Here is a 17,395-nt window from a genome sequence, read left to right as displayed (position 1 = left end):
GGATCCCTTAAAACACTCACAAAATACCCAGTGAATGGCCTGAGGTAATGCTTTTCTGGCATCTTCAGGCTTGAGTCACATGGTCTTCAAAAGGTGGGCAATTACCAGGCCTCCTGCAATGGCTCCTGGGAGTGGATATAGAGCCCTGTGCCACTCAATCTCTCCACTTCACTGGATTGAAGTGAAGTCCACAGATTAAACTGCACTAACTACATGATATACTGTATAATTTTGTTAACATAACCACACATCTTCCATTCTTCCCTATAAGAATGCTGTACAACAACCTCCCTCCCACCATGGTGTAACATGCATGAGTATGGAATTTATGTGATGCAATCCAGGGACATGTATGATGTGACTCCAAAAGCTTGCCACTCAACTACCCTTCAGGTTAGGCATGGCCTGAAGGGCAGAAGCAGTATAACACAGTTTGAATTAAGAGGTTATTTTAAAGGAAGAGATGGGAAATCAACTTGGAGGGATCCCCAATAATCAGCAGGCTGCAGATAATTACAGCAGCTTATAAAGTCAATGGGAAATCGGCCCCGCTATGATTGTATTTTTGTATCAACATGTGGATTGTTGCAGCTTCAGGTCATCGTTTTTTCATCTGGATAAGACAGCCAGCCCTCCCTTCTACCACTAGATGGTGCTGATTCAAAATGGAGGTGGTAATATACTGTAGTTTATTCATTGAGAAGCACACAATCAACTACCACTCCTAATAAGTGTCCCCAGGTGGAAGAAGAGGATGCTGGGCATGTTTCCCAGCAGATGAGAACAGAGGGCACAAGGCAGCACAGGACACATTTTAAAGGAATTCTATCAAACTTTCACTATTTCTGTAAGCATTATAAATTAATTTGCCAACAACAGTAAGAATGATCAAAGCATATATTTTTGCTGTGCAGTGTCTTCTGTCTTTATTTAACTTACTGTCAGTGTCCCCTGAGAAAACTGACGGCGACGGGGAATTGGGGCGGTTCATTATTCAAGAGGAGGATCCTCTTGCTGCGTACAGCCATGCTTTATTCTATTGTGATGCTCCTCACACAGCAGAGCGAGTTATGCAGCACACGATCGGCTCATAAAGTTACTGAGGAGCCCTCTCTTGCTGCTAGTCTGAAGGAGACTTTCCTGTGCTGAGCTGCTGCTGTGTAATTAGTTGTTGCTACACAAAGGTAAACACATGAGCTGGAGGAGGGCGCGTCATTGCTCTGAAGAGGAGGCGTAGAGGAAGATTTATTATCATAATAAATCTTCCTCTATGGCTCTCTTCAGAGCAATGACGCGCCTTCCTCCATCTCATATGTTTACCTTTGTGTAGAAACAACTAATTACGCAGCTCAGCACAGGGAAGTCTCCTTCAGACTAGCAGCAAGAGAGGGCTCCTCAGTAACTTTATGAGCCGATCGTGTGCTGCATAACTCGCTCTGCTGTGTGAGGAGCATCACAATAGAATAAAGCATGGCTGTACGCAGCAAGAGGATCCTCCTCTTGAATAATGAACCGCCCCAATTCCCCGTCGCCGTCAGTTTTCTCAGGGGACACTGACAGTAAGTTAAATAAAGACAGAAGACACTGCACAGCAAAAATATATGCTTTGATCATTCTTTCTGTTGTTGGCAAATTGATGTATAATGCTTACAGAAATAGTGAAAGTTTGATAGAATTCCTTTAATAATGGAATGTAATAGTTGGGAGGTTAGGGCATCTTATTTTAAACAGCTACCCCAAAGATGGCAATAAACTACAGCTACCAAGTCTAGGGTATATTTATACTTTAGATGTACAATGGATATGAACCTTTGCAACTTTGAAGAGGCACTACAAACCTGAACCCTTTAAGTGTGCATGTACACAGTTTCTTTATAGAGCATAAAAAGAATATCTGAAAATAAATAAAGGTCCACAAATGCCTCAATTTCATCCTCTCAAGTTTTAAACACACAGAACAGAGTTATTCCCACCCAACATTTTGTCGTTAAAGATTTAAAATAAACATGTCTATTGAAAGAGTCTTTATCAATGTGTCCAATCCTACACTCAGCGAGTCAGCGGCAAGGAACGATGAAACTGAAGACAATATGGAAGATCTTCTGTGTATGGGTATTGGTAGTCAGCACATTGATACGCTTAAGTAAAAATGTGGCAAGTTGATGTCAGCCTTATCGAATTTTAAACTATGGCTTCTTTAGAACAGTGGGCACATCAGACAAGGAAATGTATTTTTTAATATGTTTAGTAATTCAGTAAAGCAGCTTACATGGTAAATAATGGAATAGACTCTACAAACCGATGACCCCACCATACTTTAATATCTAAATGTCTTTTCTTGACTTGTTACAAAAGTCAAATCAAGACACTCAATGATTAAACTCAACAGTCCCAACAACCTAAATTCAACCTTCTCAGTTTGGAGAAGCAATTTTTTTGTTACAGGGTAAATTCTGATTTTTTAACTTCCAACACCATTATGAAGACTAAGCCCAGCAACCCTGCTGAAAAGCGTAACTGATTTTATACCCTCTTTCTTTGGTCATCGACTATGATTCCCAACCCAGCTGAGGATAAATCTAAAATCTGACAGGTAAGCCATCAGATGTCTTCCGGAACATCCCCATCACGAGTCACCACAACTGCTAAACAGCAAATGCCGCCTCAAACTATTTGCTAACGTGGCACTTTCTTTGATTAAGTTTAGTGAATACAGTATTCAGATAAAAAAGGCAAAGCTGCTTACTCTCCTACTTCCTAACGCAGGACATGACGATCTCGCCATCAATGGGAGCAAGTTCTGTCTAGCAAGCCGACAGTGCCATTTGCCATGTGAAGTGCCACACTTCAACATCTTTGCGAAATATGAATCTTGATATTCATAAAAAATATTGTTCCCATCAAATTCATTGTGAGACTTGGTGTAAAAGTTTTACAACAAACTTACTAAATGGGAAAAGCTGAGTGGACAACAGAGTCAGATAGAGGAGAGAGCAGAGCAGGAATTTGGACTACATAACAAATATAACAGAGAGCAGAACAGGAATCTGGATCTTGCAGAACTTAGATGGTCACAGTGGAGGTAAAATAAACTTGTAGAGCTACACTTGCCTCTCATAACCATCCAAACACAGCTGAGTGGAGTCTTCTCCTTAGATTGTCACTTCTGTGTCCTGCCTCTCCAACACACCCCTCCATATCATCACCTGGGCTAGTTATCCTGACTGCTGCTAATGTTCTAAAAAGGAGAACCAATGGTGACATCCAAAGCTCACTTACTATGTCAGTTTAAAGGAGTCTTACCATTTAACTGGATTCAGTTGTAATATATATATTTTTTACAAAATACATAATATTTTGTATCCTTATGACAAATAAATAAGTTTATTCCATTAAAATTAATTTAAATTCTAGGCTATGTCAATCAAGTATGCATTAATAGGGGTTGTGATAGGCATCTGTCTTGATATTGCAGCGGAAAACCTACAGGTGTGTACGATACAGAAAAGAATTGATCTTGGAAAGCTGCAAATGGACTACATGCAATATTAGGCATATCCCCCACCTTAGCTGCAGAGGTACAAGTTATGAACTGTCAGCCCCACTATCAATAAAGCAACAGGAGTCTGGAATGCAATATACCTATGCATGCTCTATTAATATGGCAAACTCAGACATTGTTGTCACAAGGTCCTTGTCACAGAAAGTGTTCTGATACAATACAATGAGTGGTTAATTATAGGATTTAGCTGCTAAATATAGAAAGGTATAGATTTCCTGCTTTGTGTAGTGAATTCCAGTTTACCCAAAACAGTGCAAATTATGCAGCCCATCAAAGGGCTCCAGCATCTTACATATACAGTTATATGTTGAATAACTATGCATTACTGTTAGAAAGTTGGTAGGTACAACAGAAAGAACCTTATGAGTCCATTGAGGCTAATGCATTGCCCCATTTGTAGCAAGTACAAGGAGGGGAGGAACTTACTCAAAGACAGCCATGGGTTTATCAGCAGACTAAACGTGTGATGATGATTCAAAAAAAGTATGTCAGTGACCTATCTAACCAGCCAAAAGTAATGCGTCTATGAGAAACCCAACAGCACGGACCTTCCTAAGTTGCTTGAAACTTCAAGTGGAACTTTCAGCAACACACCCTCTCTAGGGACTGAAGGGTGAAAGTGGACCATTTACCTAATGCTCAACACTGTTGAAATAAGGTGGCACTCGTATTATTGGGCTCTCTATCGTGCTAGATTGCTTCTGCATGAGGCTTTCCAGCAACACATCATGAAGCTGAACATAGAACCTAATGAAATACAATGTTTGTGTAAAGATGTGAAAGTATTGTAGTGTAAGATTTCAGTCAACTCTACCTTATCACACATTATCATTTTAATCTATCTTGCTTTTTCAAAGTTGTCCACTTGGTCACAACACAACAGTAAGTGGAAAACATGATCATTTTTCTTGGAGTCTTAATTTAAGAGGCCTCAGAAGGGAGTTGTAGATAATGTAACAACCGCCTTCAATGTCTGCAAAGGGGTTTTACAATGGATACCTGTCCTATAGTTCTTGCTTCCCTTCTGGGTCCCCAGATTACATGTATAATCTGGTATGTTATATTCTAGTTGGGCGCTTACAAAACACTATCTGGAACCTGTGTACCCACTTCTATTGCTCAGTAAACTTTCCCTTACTGGGTCAAGCACAATCCTTCCTCCTGAATTTTAAAATGAGTGTCATGTCTGTAAAAACCAAGCATAAGCACAATGAGGTGTCATAACTTGTGGCGCTGAAAAATAAAATAAAAAAAACACATATGAAGAAACTAAATATACCTGGGGACTCTGGCTATAAATATTATTATCTGATTTTGTTCCCTAGAAAGATAATTGGGGAGGGAGATCTATTCATCAGCGATATTACGTTTTAGCTTTTCGTCTGGAATTTCAACCGAAGCCAACAGGTCACATGTACATAAGTCCCCAACCATTGTCACCTTTGACGTGTTCAAACCCATCTCAACAGCCTTAAAAATGACAGATATTCTAGGATCAACAGTGATAGAAAGCAACAGAACTCCCATGGAAACGCTGCTGCTGGAAAGCTGGGTACTCTGCTCACTGTGAGTGATTTCTGCGCTTTTTGTCATATGTGTTTGCTATTACAATATGTTGGGTTTGTTTGTTTCTGTATCGGAAATATCCTAGGAACTCTACTGCTGGCTGACCCCCATCTGCTGGTGATCTGCTTCTGGTTCCTCCTCTTCCACATCCGCATTATATTCTTCAAACGTGTCGTCATCCACATCTGGGAGACCAAGTAGCTATGGAAACAAAAAAGAGAAGTCAAACACAGCTAAAGTCTGCAATCATGGTTGTACTGTACGACAAAAGCCAAGTTATGTGGGGAATAAATGGAAGAGCCAAGGTAAAAAGTTCTACTTACCTGGGGCTTCTCCAGCCCCTGGCAGCTGATATGTCCCTCGCCGCAGCTCCGCTCCCAGCTGGTGGCTCCGTTGGGGATGCCTTACTAGGTCAGCATCTTCTGTGCATGCAAGAGCGCACGGCCGCGCTGCTTGTGATAGCGCTCACGTGGTCTGGAGTGTTCGGCACAGTACTGCACAGAACGCTCCAAGCCACGTGAGCGCAATCACGAGCGGCGCAGCCCGCACAGAAGATGCCGACCTCGTGAGGTCAGCATCTCCAACGGAGGGGACCACAGGCCACCGGCTGGGAGCGGAGCTGTAGCGAGGGCTGGAGGAAACCCCGGGTAAGTAGAACTTTTTTTTACACCTCGGATCTTCCCTTTAAAACAAACTTTGGTTATTGACAACTAAAAATATTTAAGGCACTGTTGCCAACCAATCACGCTTCAGTCCTGGTTAGAAAAACTCCCCCCTACAGGAGGACCTGATGGGGAACTTAACTACTGACAGCGCTCTATTTGCCATGCACTGGCCGCCAGAGCGCCGACCAATGGGACCTAAGGGCCCACAGTCCAAAACATCAGATGCATGACATACGCGTAAATACGCCAAAGAAATACACATGAGCCAAACATAATGTACGCAGAAAAGCGTAAAAAATATACACGAAAAACAAACCAGGAGGCAACATTCGTCACATACTCCGTCACATACATACTCATGATAGGTCGTCGCCTAACCCGGTATTGTGTAATAACACTAGAAAAAGGACATGGGCAGGCACCCTTCACCTAAGGATTACAAAAATGTTAAAGATTAAATGCAAAAATTAATAAAAGGATCCCATCCGCTGTCTGACGGCCGCCAAGCCAAGCCGGCAACCAGACAGTGGGCAAGATCAATTCAACCAAAGCATTATAATACTTTTTTATCTCCGTTTTGGTCCGTTTTTAATTGCAGAGTGCTACAAAGTTATTTTAAATCAGAGAAGGAAAAATTAACTCCTAGGAAAAACAAGTGGGAGAAAAAGGGAATTGAATAAGGGCCAATGAATTGTATTTGTAGCATGGATGATAAATAGAACATTAGGGCCTTAATGCAATTCACTTTTTCTCCTAGTAGATAATTTCATCTTCTCTTTAACCACTTGAGGACCGCCCCCAGCCGATGGGCGGCGGCAAAGTCCGCGCCCAAACGACCGCAATACGCCCATCGGCGGGGGCGGCTGCGGGAGTGGCTATGCGGCGATCGCGTTATTCGTGACGCGATCAGCCGCCGGGGACTCACTCCGCCCACCGCTCGTAGTAACCCGCCGGCCGTTCGGAAGCGCCGGCGGGTTACTAGCTCCCGGATCGCCGCTGCACATATGTATAATAGGCTTTGTAATGTATACAAAGCCTATTATACTGGCTGCCTCCTGCCCTGGTGGTCCCAGTGTCCGAGGGACCACCAGGGCAGGCTGCAGCCACCCTAGTCTGCACCCAAGCACACTGATTTCCCCCCCCCTGCCCCCTGATCGCCCACAGCACCCCTCAGACCCCCCCCTGCCCACCCCCCAGACCACTGTTTGCACCCAGTCACCCCCCTAATCACCCATCAATCACTCCCTGTCACTATCTGTCAACGCTATTTTTTTTTTATCCCCCCTCCTGCCCACTGCCCCCTCCTGATCACCCCCCCACCCCTCAGATTCTCCCCAGACCCCCCCCCCCCCCCGGGTACTATATGCATCTATCCCCCCTGATCACCTGTCAATCACCCGTCAATCACCCCCTGTCACTGCTACCCATCAATCAGCCCCTAACCTGCCCCTTGCGGGCAATCTGATCACCCACCCACACCAATAGATCGCCCGCAGATCCGACATCAGATCACCTCCCAAGTGCAGTGTTTACATCTCTTCTCTCCTCTAAACACCCACTAATTACCCATCAATCACCCATCAATCACCCCCTATCACCACCTGTCACTGTTACCCATCAGATTAGACCCTAATCTACCCCTTGCGGGCACCCAATCACCCGCCCACACGCTCAGATTGCCCTCAGACCCCCCCTTATCAATTCGCCAGTGCAATATTTACATCTGTTATTCCCTGTAATAACCCACTGATCACCTGTCAATCACCTATCAATCACCCCCTGTCACTGCCACCCATCAATCACCCCCTGTCACTGCCACCAATCAATCAGCCCCTAACCTGCCCCTTGCGGGCAATCTGATCACCCACCCACACCAATAGATCGCCCGCAGATCCGACATCAGATCACCTCCCAAGTGCAGTGTATACATCTCTTCTCTCCTCTAAACACCCACTAATTACCCATCAATCACCCCCTATCACCACCTGTCATTGTTACCCATCAGATTAGACCCTAATCTGCCCCTTGCGGGCACCCAATCACCCGCCCACACGCTCAGATTGCCCTCAGACCCCCCCTTATCAATTCGCCAGTGCAATATTTACATCTGTTATTCCCTGTAATAACCCACTGATCACCTGTCAATCACCTATCAATCACCCCCTGTCACTGCCACCCATCAATCACCCCCTGTCACTGCCACCCATCAATCAGCCCCTAACCTGCCCCTTGCGGGCAATCTGATCACCCACCCACACCAATAGATCGCCCGCAGATCCGACATCAGATCACCTCCCAAGTGCAGTGTTTACATCTCTTCTCTCCTCTAAACACCCACTAATTACCCATCAATCACCCCCTATCACCACCTGTCACGGTTACCCATCAGATTAGACCCTAATCTGCCCCTTGCGGGCACCCAATCACCCGCCCACACCTCAGAACGTCCTCAGACCCCAGCCCTGATCACCTCGCTAGTGCATTGCTTGCATCTATTTCCCCCCTCTAATCACACCTTGAGACACCCATCAATCACCTCCTGTCACCCCCTAGCACACCTACCCATCAGATCAGGCCCTAATTTGCCCTGTGTGGGCTCCTGATCACTCGGCCAAACCCTCAGATCCCCCTCAGACCCCCTTCCGATCACCTCCCCAGTGCATTGATTGCATCTATTTTCCCCTCTAACCGCCCCCTGAGACACCCATCAATCACCTCCTGTCACCCCCCTAGCACTCCTATCCATCAGATCAGGCCCAAAACATCCTGTCATCTAAGAGGCCACCCTGCTTATGACCGGTTCCACAAAATTTGCCCCCTCATAGACCACCTGTCATCAAAATTTGCAGATGCTTATACCCCTGAACAGTCATTTTGAGAAATTTGGTTTCCAGACTACTCACAGTTTTGGGCCCGTAAAATGCCAGGGCAGTATAGGAACCCCACAAGTGACCCCATTTTAGAAAGAAGACACCCCAAGGTATTCTGTTAGGTGTATGATGAGTTCATAGAAGATTTTATTTTTTGTCAAAAGTTAGCGGAAATTGGATTTTTATTGTTTTTTTCACAAAGTGTCATTTTTCACTAACTTGTGACAAAAAATAAAATCTTCTATGAACTCACCATACCCCTAACGGAATACCTTGGGGTGTCTTCTTTCTAAAATGGGGTCACTTGTGGGGTTCCTATACTGCCCTGGCATTTTAGGGGCCCTAAACCGTGAGGAGTAGTCTAGAAAACAAATGCCTCAAAATGACCTGTGAATAGGACATTGGGCCCCTTAGCGCACCTAGGCTGCAAAAAAGTGTCACACATGTGGTATCGCCATACTCAGGAGAAGTAGTATAATGTGTTTTGTGGTGTATTTTTACACATACCCATGCTGGGTGGGAGAAATCTCTCTGTAAATGGACAATTGTGTGTAAAAAAAATCAAAAATGTGTCATTTACAGAGATATTTCTCCCACCCAGCATGGTTATATGTAAAAATACACCACAAAACACATTATACTACTTCTTCTGAGTACGGCGATACCACATGTGTGACACTTTTTTGCAGCCTAACTGTGCTAAGGGGCCCAAAGTCCAATGAGTACCTTTAGGATTTCACAGGTCATTTTGAGACATTTGGGTTCAAGACTACTCCTCACGGTTTAGGGCCCCTAAAATGCCAGGGCAGTATAGGAACCCCACAAGTGACCCCATTTTAGAAAGAAGACACCCCAAGGTATTCTGTTAGGTGTATGATGAGTTCATAGAAGATTTTATTTTTTGTCACAAGTTAGCGGAAATTGATATGTATTGTTTTTTTTTTCACAAAGTGTCATTTTCCGCTAACTTGTGACAAAAAAAAAATCTTCTATGAACTCACCATCCTCCTAACGGAATACCTTGGGGTGTCTTCTTTCTAAAATGGGGTAATTTGTGGGGTTCCTATACTGTCCTGGCATTTTAGGGGCCCTAAACCATGAGGAGTAGCCTTGAAACGAAATTTCTCAAAATGACCTGTGAAATCCTAAAGGTACTCATTGAACTTTGGGCCCCTTAGCGCAGTTAGGGTGCAAAAAAGTGCCACACATGTGGTATCGCCGTACTCAGGAGAAGTAGTATAATGTGTTTTGGGGTGTATTTTTCCACATACCCATGCTGAGTGGGAGAAATATCTCTATAAATAGACAATTGTGTGTAAAAAAAATTAAACAATTGTCATTTACGGAGATATTTCTCCCACCCAGCATGGGTATGTGTAAAAATACACCCCAAAACACATTATACTACTTCTCCTAAGTACGGCAATACCACATGTGTGGCACTTTTTTGCAGCCTAACTGCGCTAAGGGGCCAAAAGTCCAATGAGCATCTTTAGGCTTTACAGGGGTGCTTACAATTAGGCACCCCCCAAAATGCCAGGACAGTGAACACACCCCACAAATGACCCCATTTTGGAAAGTAGAAACTTCAAGGTATTCAGAGAGGAGCATAGTGAGTCTGTGGCAGATTTCATTTTTTTTTGTCGCAAGTTAGAAGAAATGGAAACTTTTTTTTTTTCTTTTTTTTGTCAGAAAGTGTCATTTTCCGCTAACTTGTGACAAAAAATAAAATCTTCTATGAACTCACTATGCCTCTCAGTGAATACTTTGGGATGTCTTCTTTCCAAAATAGGGTCATTTGGGGGGTATTTGTACTAATCTGGAATTTTAGCCCCTCATGAAACCTGACAGGGGCGCAGAAAAGTCAGAGATGCTTGAAAATGGGAAAATTCACTTTTGGCACCATAGTTTGTAAACGCTATAACTTTTACCCAATCCAATAAATATACACTGAATGGTGTTTTTTTTATCAAAGACATGTAGCAGAATAAAGGTGGCCACTAACTGTCCAATTTCTAGCGAAAAATCGTTCGAGCGATCAGAAATTCTGATCGGACGAAAAATCGTTCACTACACCATCAACTAACCAATCTTTGCTTCCGATCTATCACGACCACCAAGAAAATCCAAATTTTCGTTCGACGAAAATTCATTCGGGCGACATTTTTTTCACTCGTTCATAATCGATTGTGTCCACCAATGGAGATTATTTACAACCAATCCGATCAGAATTTCTAATCGCTCGAACGATTTTTCGCTAGAAATTGGACCGTTAGTGGCCAGCTTAACTTTTGCGCTTAAATGTATAGGAAATTTTACTTTATTTGAAAAATGTCAGCACAGCAAGTTAAAAAAGTCATTTTTTTGCCAAAATTCATGTCTTTTTTGATGAATATAATAAAAACTAAAACTCGCAGCAGCAATCAAATAGCAGCAAAAGAAAGCTGTATTAGTGACAAGAAAAGGAGGTAAAATTCCTTTAGGTGGTAGGTTGTATGACCGAGCAATAAACCGTGAAAGCTGCAGTGGTCTGAATGGAGAAAAAGGCTTTGGTCCTTAAGGGGCGAAAAGACTGTGGTCCTCAAGTGGTTAAAATAACTTTTCAGCACTTTGCAATTGAAAAGGTACCCACAAAATCAGTTGAAAAGGCATCATCAAATTTATTTTGAGTATTTTTTTGCTTGATGGTGGTTTAAAAGGTGTTAAATTGACAGGTTGTAAAAATATCACCAAGGAGAAAACTCAGGAGAAAAAAATAATTGTATATGGCCCTAGAAGTATACAAAAGAGTCATATTTTAAATTTTCGGTTTGATCAGAAAAGAATCCAGATAAAATGGGTCCAAGACAAGGTAGTAGCTCTGGCACCCCATTAGTCATTTTGGTAAGCGGAGGTGGGAAAGGAGTAAAAAAAATTTTATACAGTATATATATTGCAACCGTGCCCTTGTGGGTTGCCTTGTGGGTGATCCTGCTGAGTGTTATAACTTTATTTTTAAGATTGCATCTGCTGCTTTTTTTTTTTTTTTACAATCTACACTCTTTGTTGCTTTGCTAGCTGGAATGGATACAGAACTTAATGAACCTTTGAACTTTGCTGCAGTAAAACCTCATAAGAATCCGTATCTCACTGTTTCTCGCTTCTTTTCACTGTTCAGGAAACCGTACTGAATTAAACAATTTGTTTTCCATAGCTATCAACAGAAAGCGACTTCTGATAATTTCTCAGTAGGCATGTGTATATGTTTATCTCATCATGTTACATTTCAGTTCAGGTAAACTTTAAAGAGAGCCTGAGGTGGGCTCATGAAAAAAAAAAAGTAGGCTACCTGATCCGAGGGACTGAGCGGATTAGATAGCCGCAAAAACTGCCGCTCCTGTGGGCCGCAAGGGCCCACTTTCACTTTCCTGACCTCTGGGTCACAACACTGCAAGGAGAGACTGTGTGTCCCTCATACAGTGTGCAGGGAGGCAGGGGAGCAGCCAGGGAGAGAGAGCTCTAGAAACCCTGTAGGAACACCCCTGGTGGGCGTTTTGAGCAGGGAATCCCTCTCCCGTGTTTACCTCAGAGATGGCGACAAATAATGTCGCCAATGTTGGGAGGCTATAGCGCAGTGGTGGTGGGGTGGGGGCAGAGAGCGGTGGTGGGGACACACAGAGGCATGTCATGAGGCAGAGAACTTGCATCTGTCCCCCCCCCCCCCCCCCCCCAAGAACCACCTTGGGTTCTCTTTAAGTTCCAAAGGAAGAAAATGCAAAACCGGCTTTCATTCAAAGCCTATTCAAATGAATCTTTAGATATTCATATTTCCACTTTACAAAACAAATCCACTCACTGGCCTGAATGACTTGAAGACTTTCTCCAGAATTTCATGAAGTGTCTTCTTCCCACAGGAGGAAATGTAATCCTGAGCTAGCTGCAGGAAAGGCAAGCAGTCCTCACTTTCACTCCAAACGTGCTGCAAAGAGAACGATGGGAAACCTCTGTGAACTTTTTTCTTAAAGCGACAATATAACACATTATGTAACACAAACAGCATAATAGTCAACAAAGCAGCTTGTTGATAGGTCGGAGGTCAGCATCCTACTCTCTCCAGTTGTTACAGCTAATCATGTTTGTAATAACACATCAGAGAATGTTTATTTTTACTCACAATACTGTCAAGACTTCTGCCTACTTATGTGCGAAAAGACAAAGAATGCCCCTATTGTGGTCCATAATTATGACTGGATAATTACACCAACGAACCAAGAGGCTCCAACAATGACATTTTTGTTTCGTCTTTGATTATAGTCCTTTTGCTAGCGCTGTGCTGCGAACAGGGATAATCATCTTTGTGTGTCTCAGGCTTTTATTAGAAAGAACTAATAAGAGAGGTTTCATCATTTGAGGCTGCACAAAATAAGATCAAGAGTTGGCACAGCTGTTTATGTCAAGCGACAAATCCTTGTGCCATTTCCTTGTGTCATTCTCTTGTTCCACTTACTTGGACAAATGGAGGCCGCATGCATGATAAATAGAGCAGAGCATCCTAAACAAACTAACCTCTCCCCGTCTTCCTATTAGTGAAGCTTGATAAGTATAATAGATGGAAAAAACCTAAATACTTCCATTTTCATTTAAAAGGTAACCTGAGATGAATGGGATAAAAGGATGTTCATTTACCTGGGGCTTCCTCCAGCCTCCTGTAGCCAAGCAGCTCCCTTAGTGTCCTTCACGTTACGCCTTAGGGCCCTTTTCCACGGGCAGTTAATAGGCAGTGAAAAGCCTCTTAAACGCTCACAACTGCTTGCTGCTGCCTGGTAACTGCTTGATGAGCACAGTTTAACTGCCCGTGGAAATCGGCCCTTACCCAGTGTCCTAAAGGCCTGCTTGACAAACACAGCCAACAAGACAACAATAAGGGCCCTTTTCCATGAGAAGTTGATAGGCAGTGAAAAGCCCCTTAAACTCTCACAAATGCTTGCTGCTGCCTGGCAACTGCTTTCTGCCTGGTAACTGCTCACTGCCTGCTGTTAATTACTTGCTAAGCACACAATTCAATTGCCCATGGAAATAGGGCCTTAAGGTGGCCATACACTTATAGATTTGCAGCAGATTCAACCATCAGATAGATTTCTGGCAGATGCCTGTCAAGTTGAATCTGACAGGAATCTATCTGATGTGTGCCACACACTAGGAACAGATTTCCAATAGATTTCAGAATTAAATCTATTGGAAATCGATCTAAATGCATTATTGGACCATTAGATCCAATGTAACTTTATGGGCCATCGACTTGCTGCCAGCAGCAGATCGACCTAGATTTTCCATCCTGTCAGATAGATCAAATCGATCGAAATTGATCAAAATGGCTGCAAATCGATCGAATGGAGAATTTGATTCTATAGAATCGATCGATCGTTGAAATCGCCGAGTGTATGTACCCCTTTAGGCTTTTGTAACAATTAGCCCCCACAGTCTTAAACCCCCCTAGTGGCTAGGCTATTTTTTACAATTAAGGCCACTGCAGCTTTAAGGGCTTGCTGCAGGGCCGCACAACTCAGCACACAAGTGATACCACTCCCCTCTTTTCTGCCCACCAACAGAGGTTTCTGTTGGTGGGCTATGATCACTCCCAGGATGTTTATTTATTTATTTATTCTTTATAAATATTGATTTCTCTTTTTGTCATGCGAGAGCTCTAACCATTACGCCACCGTGCTGCCCATTTAAACAATACCAGTTGCCGTCAATCGTGCTCATCTTTCAGTAGTATCTGAATCACACACCTGAAACAAACATGTCATCACATTTTTGTGAGAAACATCTGATCTGCATGTTTGTTCATGGTCTATGGTACTAGAGGCAGATAATCAGCAGAACAGCCAGGCAATGCGCAATGATTAAAAGGGAATACATATTTCAGCTTCAACATGTTTCAGGAACGAGTTCTGAAGAGGCATATCGCTAGCCAACAGGCTAGCAATGTGTTCTGCTGCTATGGACAGGGGAGGAGCAATGACAGCGTGAAACATGATGTGGTTTCCAGGAAACAATGCGCTCGGGTGAGAGAATCTGGCACTCTGGTTCTTTTGGCGATGCATCGGACAAGCTGTACACACACTACAATCTCAGCAGGTCAGGGCCAGGTTTAGACTAGTATCTGTACGCTAAGGATGATCGATGAGATGCAAGTCATTTCCCCCTGCATTTAAATTTGATGTAAATTATATGCAGATTGAAATTGGATCAATCAGAATAACTTACTGTTAATAACTTTGTACATTTTTATTAGTCCAAGTTCAAGCTGCATAACATTTGCATGAAATTTAAATGCAAGAAGAAACTATGTGTATCACGTTGATCATCCCTACACACCTTAAAGGGACTCCGAGCAGTGCAGAAACTTGGAAAGATGCATATCATTTTAAAGCTCTCTTTCTCCTCTTTCCAATGATATATAAACCGCCGCCGTACTCCTTTTAGTTTTTGCTATTTTTGCGATTGAAATTGCTGCGGCCGCGATTTCGATCGCGAAAATAGAGAAAACTAAAAAGGCGTAGGGCGACTATTTAGGTGTCGTCAGAAAGAGGAGAAAGAGAGCTTTAAAATGATATCCATCTTTCCATAGTTACATTGTATTACACAGGGAGACTTTTTCTCAAAATCAGCAGCTCCATTCAGCAGAAAAAGTTAGTGACAAGACAAGCAGCGATTTATACATCATTGGAAAGAGGAGAAAGAGAGCTTTAAAATGATATGCATCTTCCCATAGTTTCTGCACTGCTCGGAGTCCCTTTAAAGGTGGCCATACATCATGTGACTTGACCATCCAATTCGATTATTATAATTAAATTGGATGAAAATAGGTGCCGTCAAGTGCATGCCCGAATGACAAAGCGTCCGCTGCAATGTATAAATGTGCCCCCCCCACCGCCGTGCATTGATACATTTGTCCGGTGTCAGTCTCCACGCAGTGTCCGCCCACCTCACCGGGTTCCGTATACATGCTAGCGTGTATGCATGTATGCAACTCTTAGAACCCGGAGAGATGGACGGACACCATGCGGAGGCTGCTACAGGACATGTAATGTATAAATGCACATATGGGGGGCACATTTATACATTGGGGCAGCAGCCGTGCAGACGCGGCCGGCTCTGCCGATTCCCTGAACATTTTATGGTGAAATCGGACGGGAAACGGTCTGTAGTACATGGGAAGCTTCGACAAGAGACACATTTATCTCTAATCAGATTCTATTATGAAAAATGTGCCCCTTTGTCAAATCTGCCCATAATCGTTAAGTTTTCACAAATTGCCTGATAATTAAACTTCTAAACAACAATTCCCCTCTATTGATGGGACAAATTTAATAAAACGTAACTTTTAATACTTTGATATATTTAAAAACAACCATTGGCTGATGTTACCATCATATAACCTCTCTATTATAAATCACGAACTGAAGGGTACATTATAAGTATTGTTTGTTTACAGACCCCAGAGTTCGTTAGATCTGCAGTATTTACACAATTCCCCCCACCTTTCTATCACCCAACATGTTTCACTTCACTAAGGAAGCTTTTTCAAGGGATTAAACATAACGTGCATACAGTGCCAAAGTGCTAAGGTGCAAATTACAACATATCATTAAAATACAGAGAACTATAGAGCGTGTCCGCTCATGATAGCAGCCAAAAGATGACTGGCTCAATGTTGGCTCTTTTATACTCATTTCTGGTCATGTGACCTGGGGGTGTGGTTTGTCCATCCCACTCACTCCCCTTAACAGTATCTGATTGGTCAGTCACATCCCAGACGGTTAAACAGCCAATCCTAGAAAGGGCATATACAGCCCCATGTATATTATAAATCCGTGTATATTAGTCAGGGAGTCCTAGTAAAACTTTTACATATTGATCGCATTACATCCTACCTTTCACTGAAATCCGCGCTGAAACAGATTAGTTCTAAAGGAAGAAAACGGCTTCTGTAAGAAACGCCGATATTCTGCGCATCCGATTGGCTAACAACATATGTACATCAGCGCTTGCCCGACATCCAATCGGATGTATCCGTTCTGCTTAGGGATCCGCCTAGTGTCACCCCATTGGCTCTGGTGAACACCAGCCCTATCCGGAGTCGGCTCATTCCTCTCCAGGATGATTCATTGTTTAGAACGGTTCATGTATCGTTTCAAGAAATGATTCAAGCGACTCATCCTCTGAGTCAGAGCATGATTCAAACAAGGCAGAGTGTGTGATTTGACTCATTTAAGAGTCATTTACACCGTAATGCATTGGAAAAGAACCATATTCATCGTTTTTAGACTTCACAGACAACGCGAATCATTTGAAAGCTTAATACAGAATTCTCGCATGGAAACATTTGACCCTATGTTTTTATTCTACATCTGTTTGGCTCACAGTAGGTCCTGCACAGTCTTGGGCTCTTTTTAATTACTCATCCATATTGCCCTATCTGTATATATAGCCACATAAGATTGCATTAACCCCTGATGTTTTCAATACTCCCCAGATTTGCCCACCACTCACATTGGAATTTTAAAAGGGAACTCTGTTCAAAGAACACCTATTTTTAGAATAGCACTCAACTATTTTAATATCCTTGATTTCATATCAAACAATCAGCATACTATTTCAGAGTAATTTAAAGAATCATTAGGTCCTCTTGCAGGTCCACTCTCTTGTATCGCAAAAATGATTTCTCATACCATAATCTGTTCCAA

The 17,395-nt window shown here is 42.9% G+C and overlaps 1 protein-coding gene across 1 annotated transcript in view; it reads right to left on the bottom strand.

Annotated features, from left to right (window-relative positions):
- Positions 1 to 1,715: 1,715 nt before the first annotated feature.
- Positions 1,716 to 17,395, bottom strand: part of MTURN (maturin, neural progenitor differentiation regulator homolog) — a 31,362-nt gene continuing 15,682 nt past the window's right edge. The window contains exons 2-3 of the mRNA XM_068236249.1: positions 12,499 to 12,621; positions 1,716 to 5,329 (exon numbers count right to left, since the gene is read on the bottom strand). Coding sequence (XP_068092350.1) covers positions 5,219 to 5,329; positions 12,499 to 12,621 — 234 coding nt within the window. The 3' untranslated portion in view covers positions 1,716 to 5,218. The remainder of the gene's footprint in view (positions 5,330 to 12,498; positions 12,622 to 17,395) is intronic.

This window comes from Hyperolius riggenbachi, chromosome 5, assembly GCF_040937935.1.
Source record: "Hyperolius riggenbachi isolate aHypRig1 chromosome 5, aHypRig1.pri, whole genome shotgun sequence".
NCBI lineage: Eukaryota > Metazoa > Chordata > Amphibia > Anura > Hyperoliidae > Hyperolius > Hyperolius riggenbachi.
The sequence above is the reverse complement of the archived record's forward strand: the minus strand, read 5'-3'. Positions and strand labels throughout refer to the sequence as shown.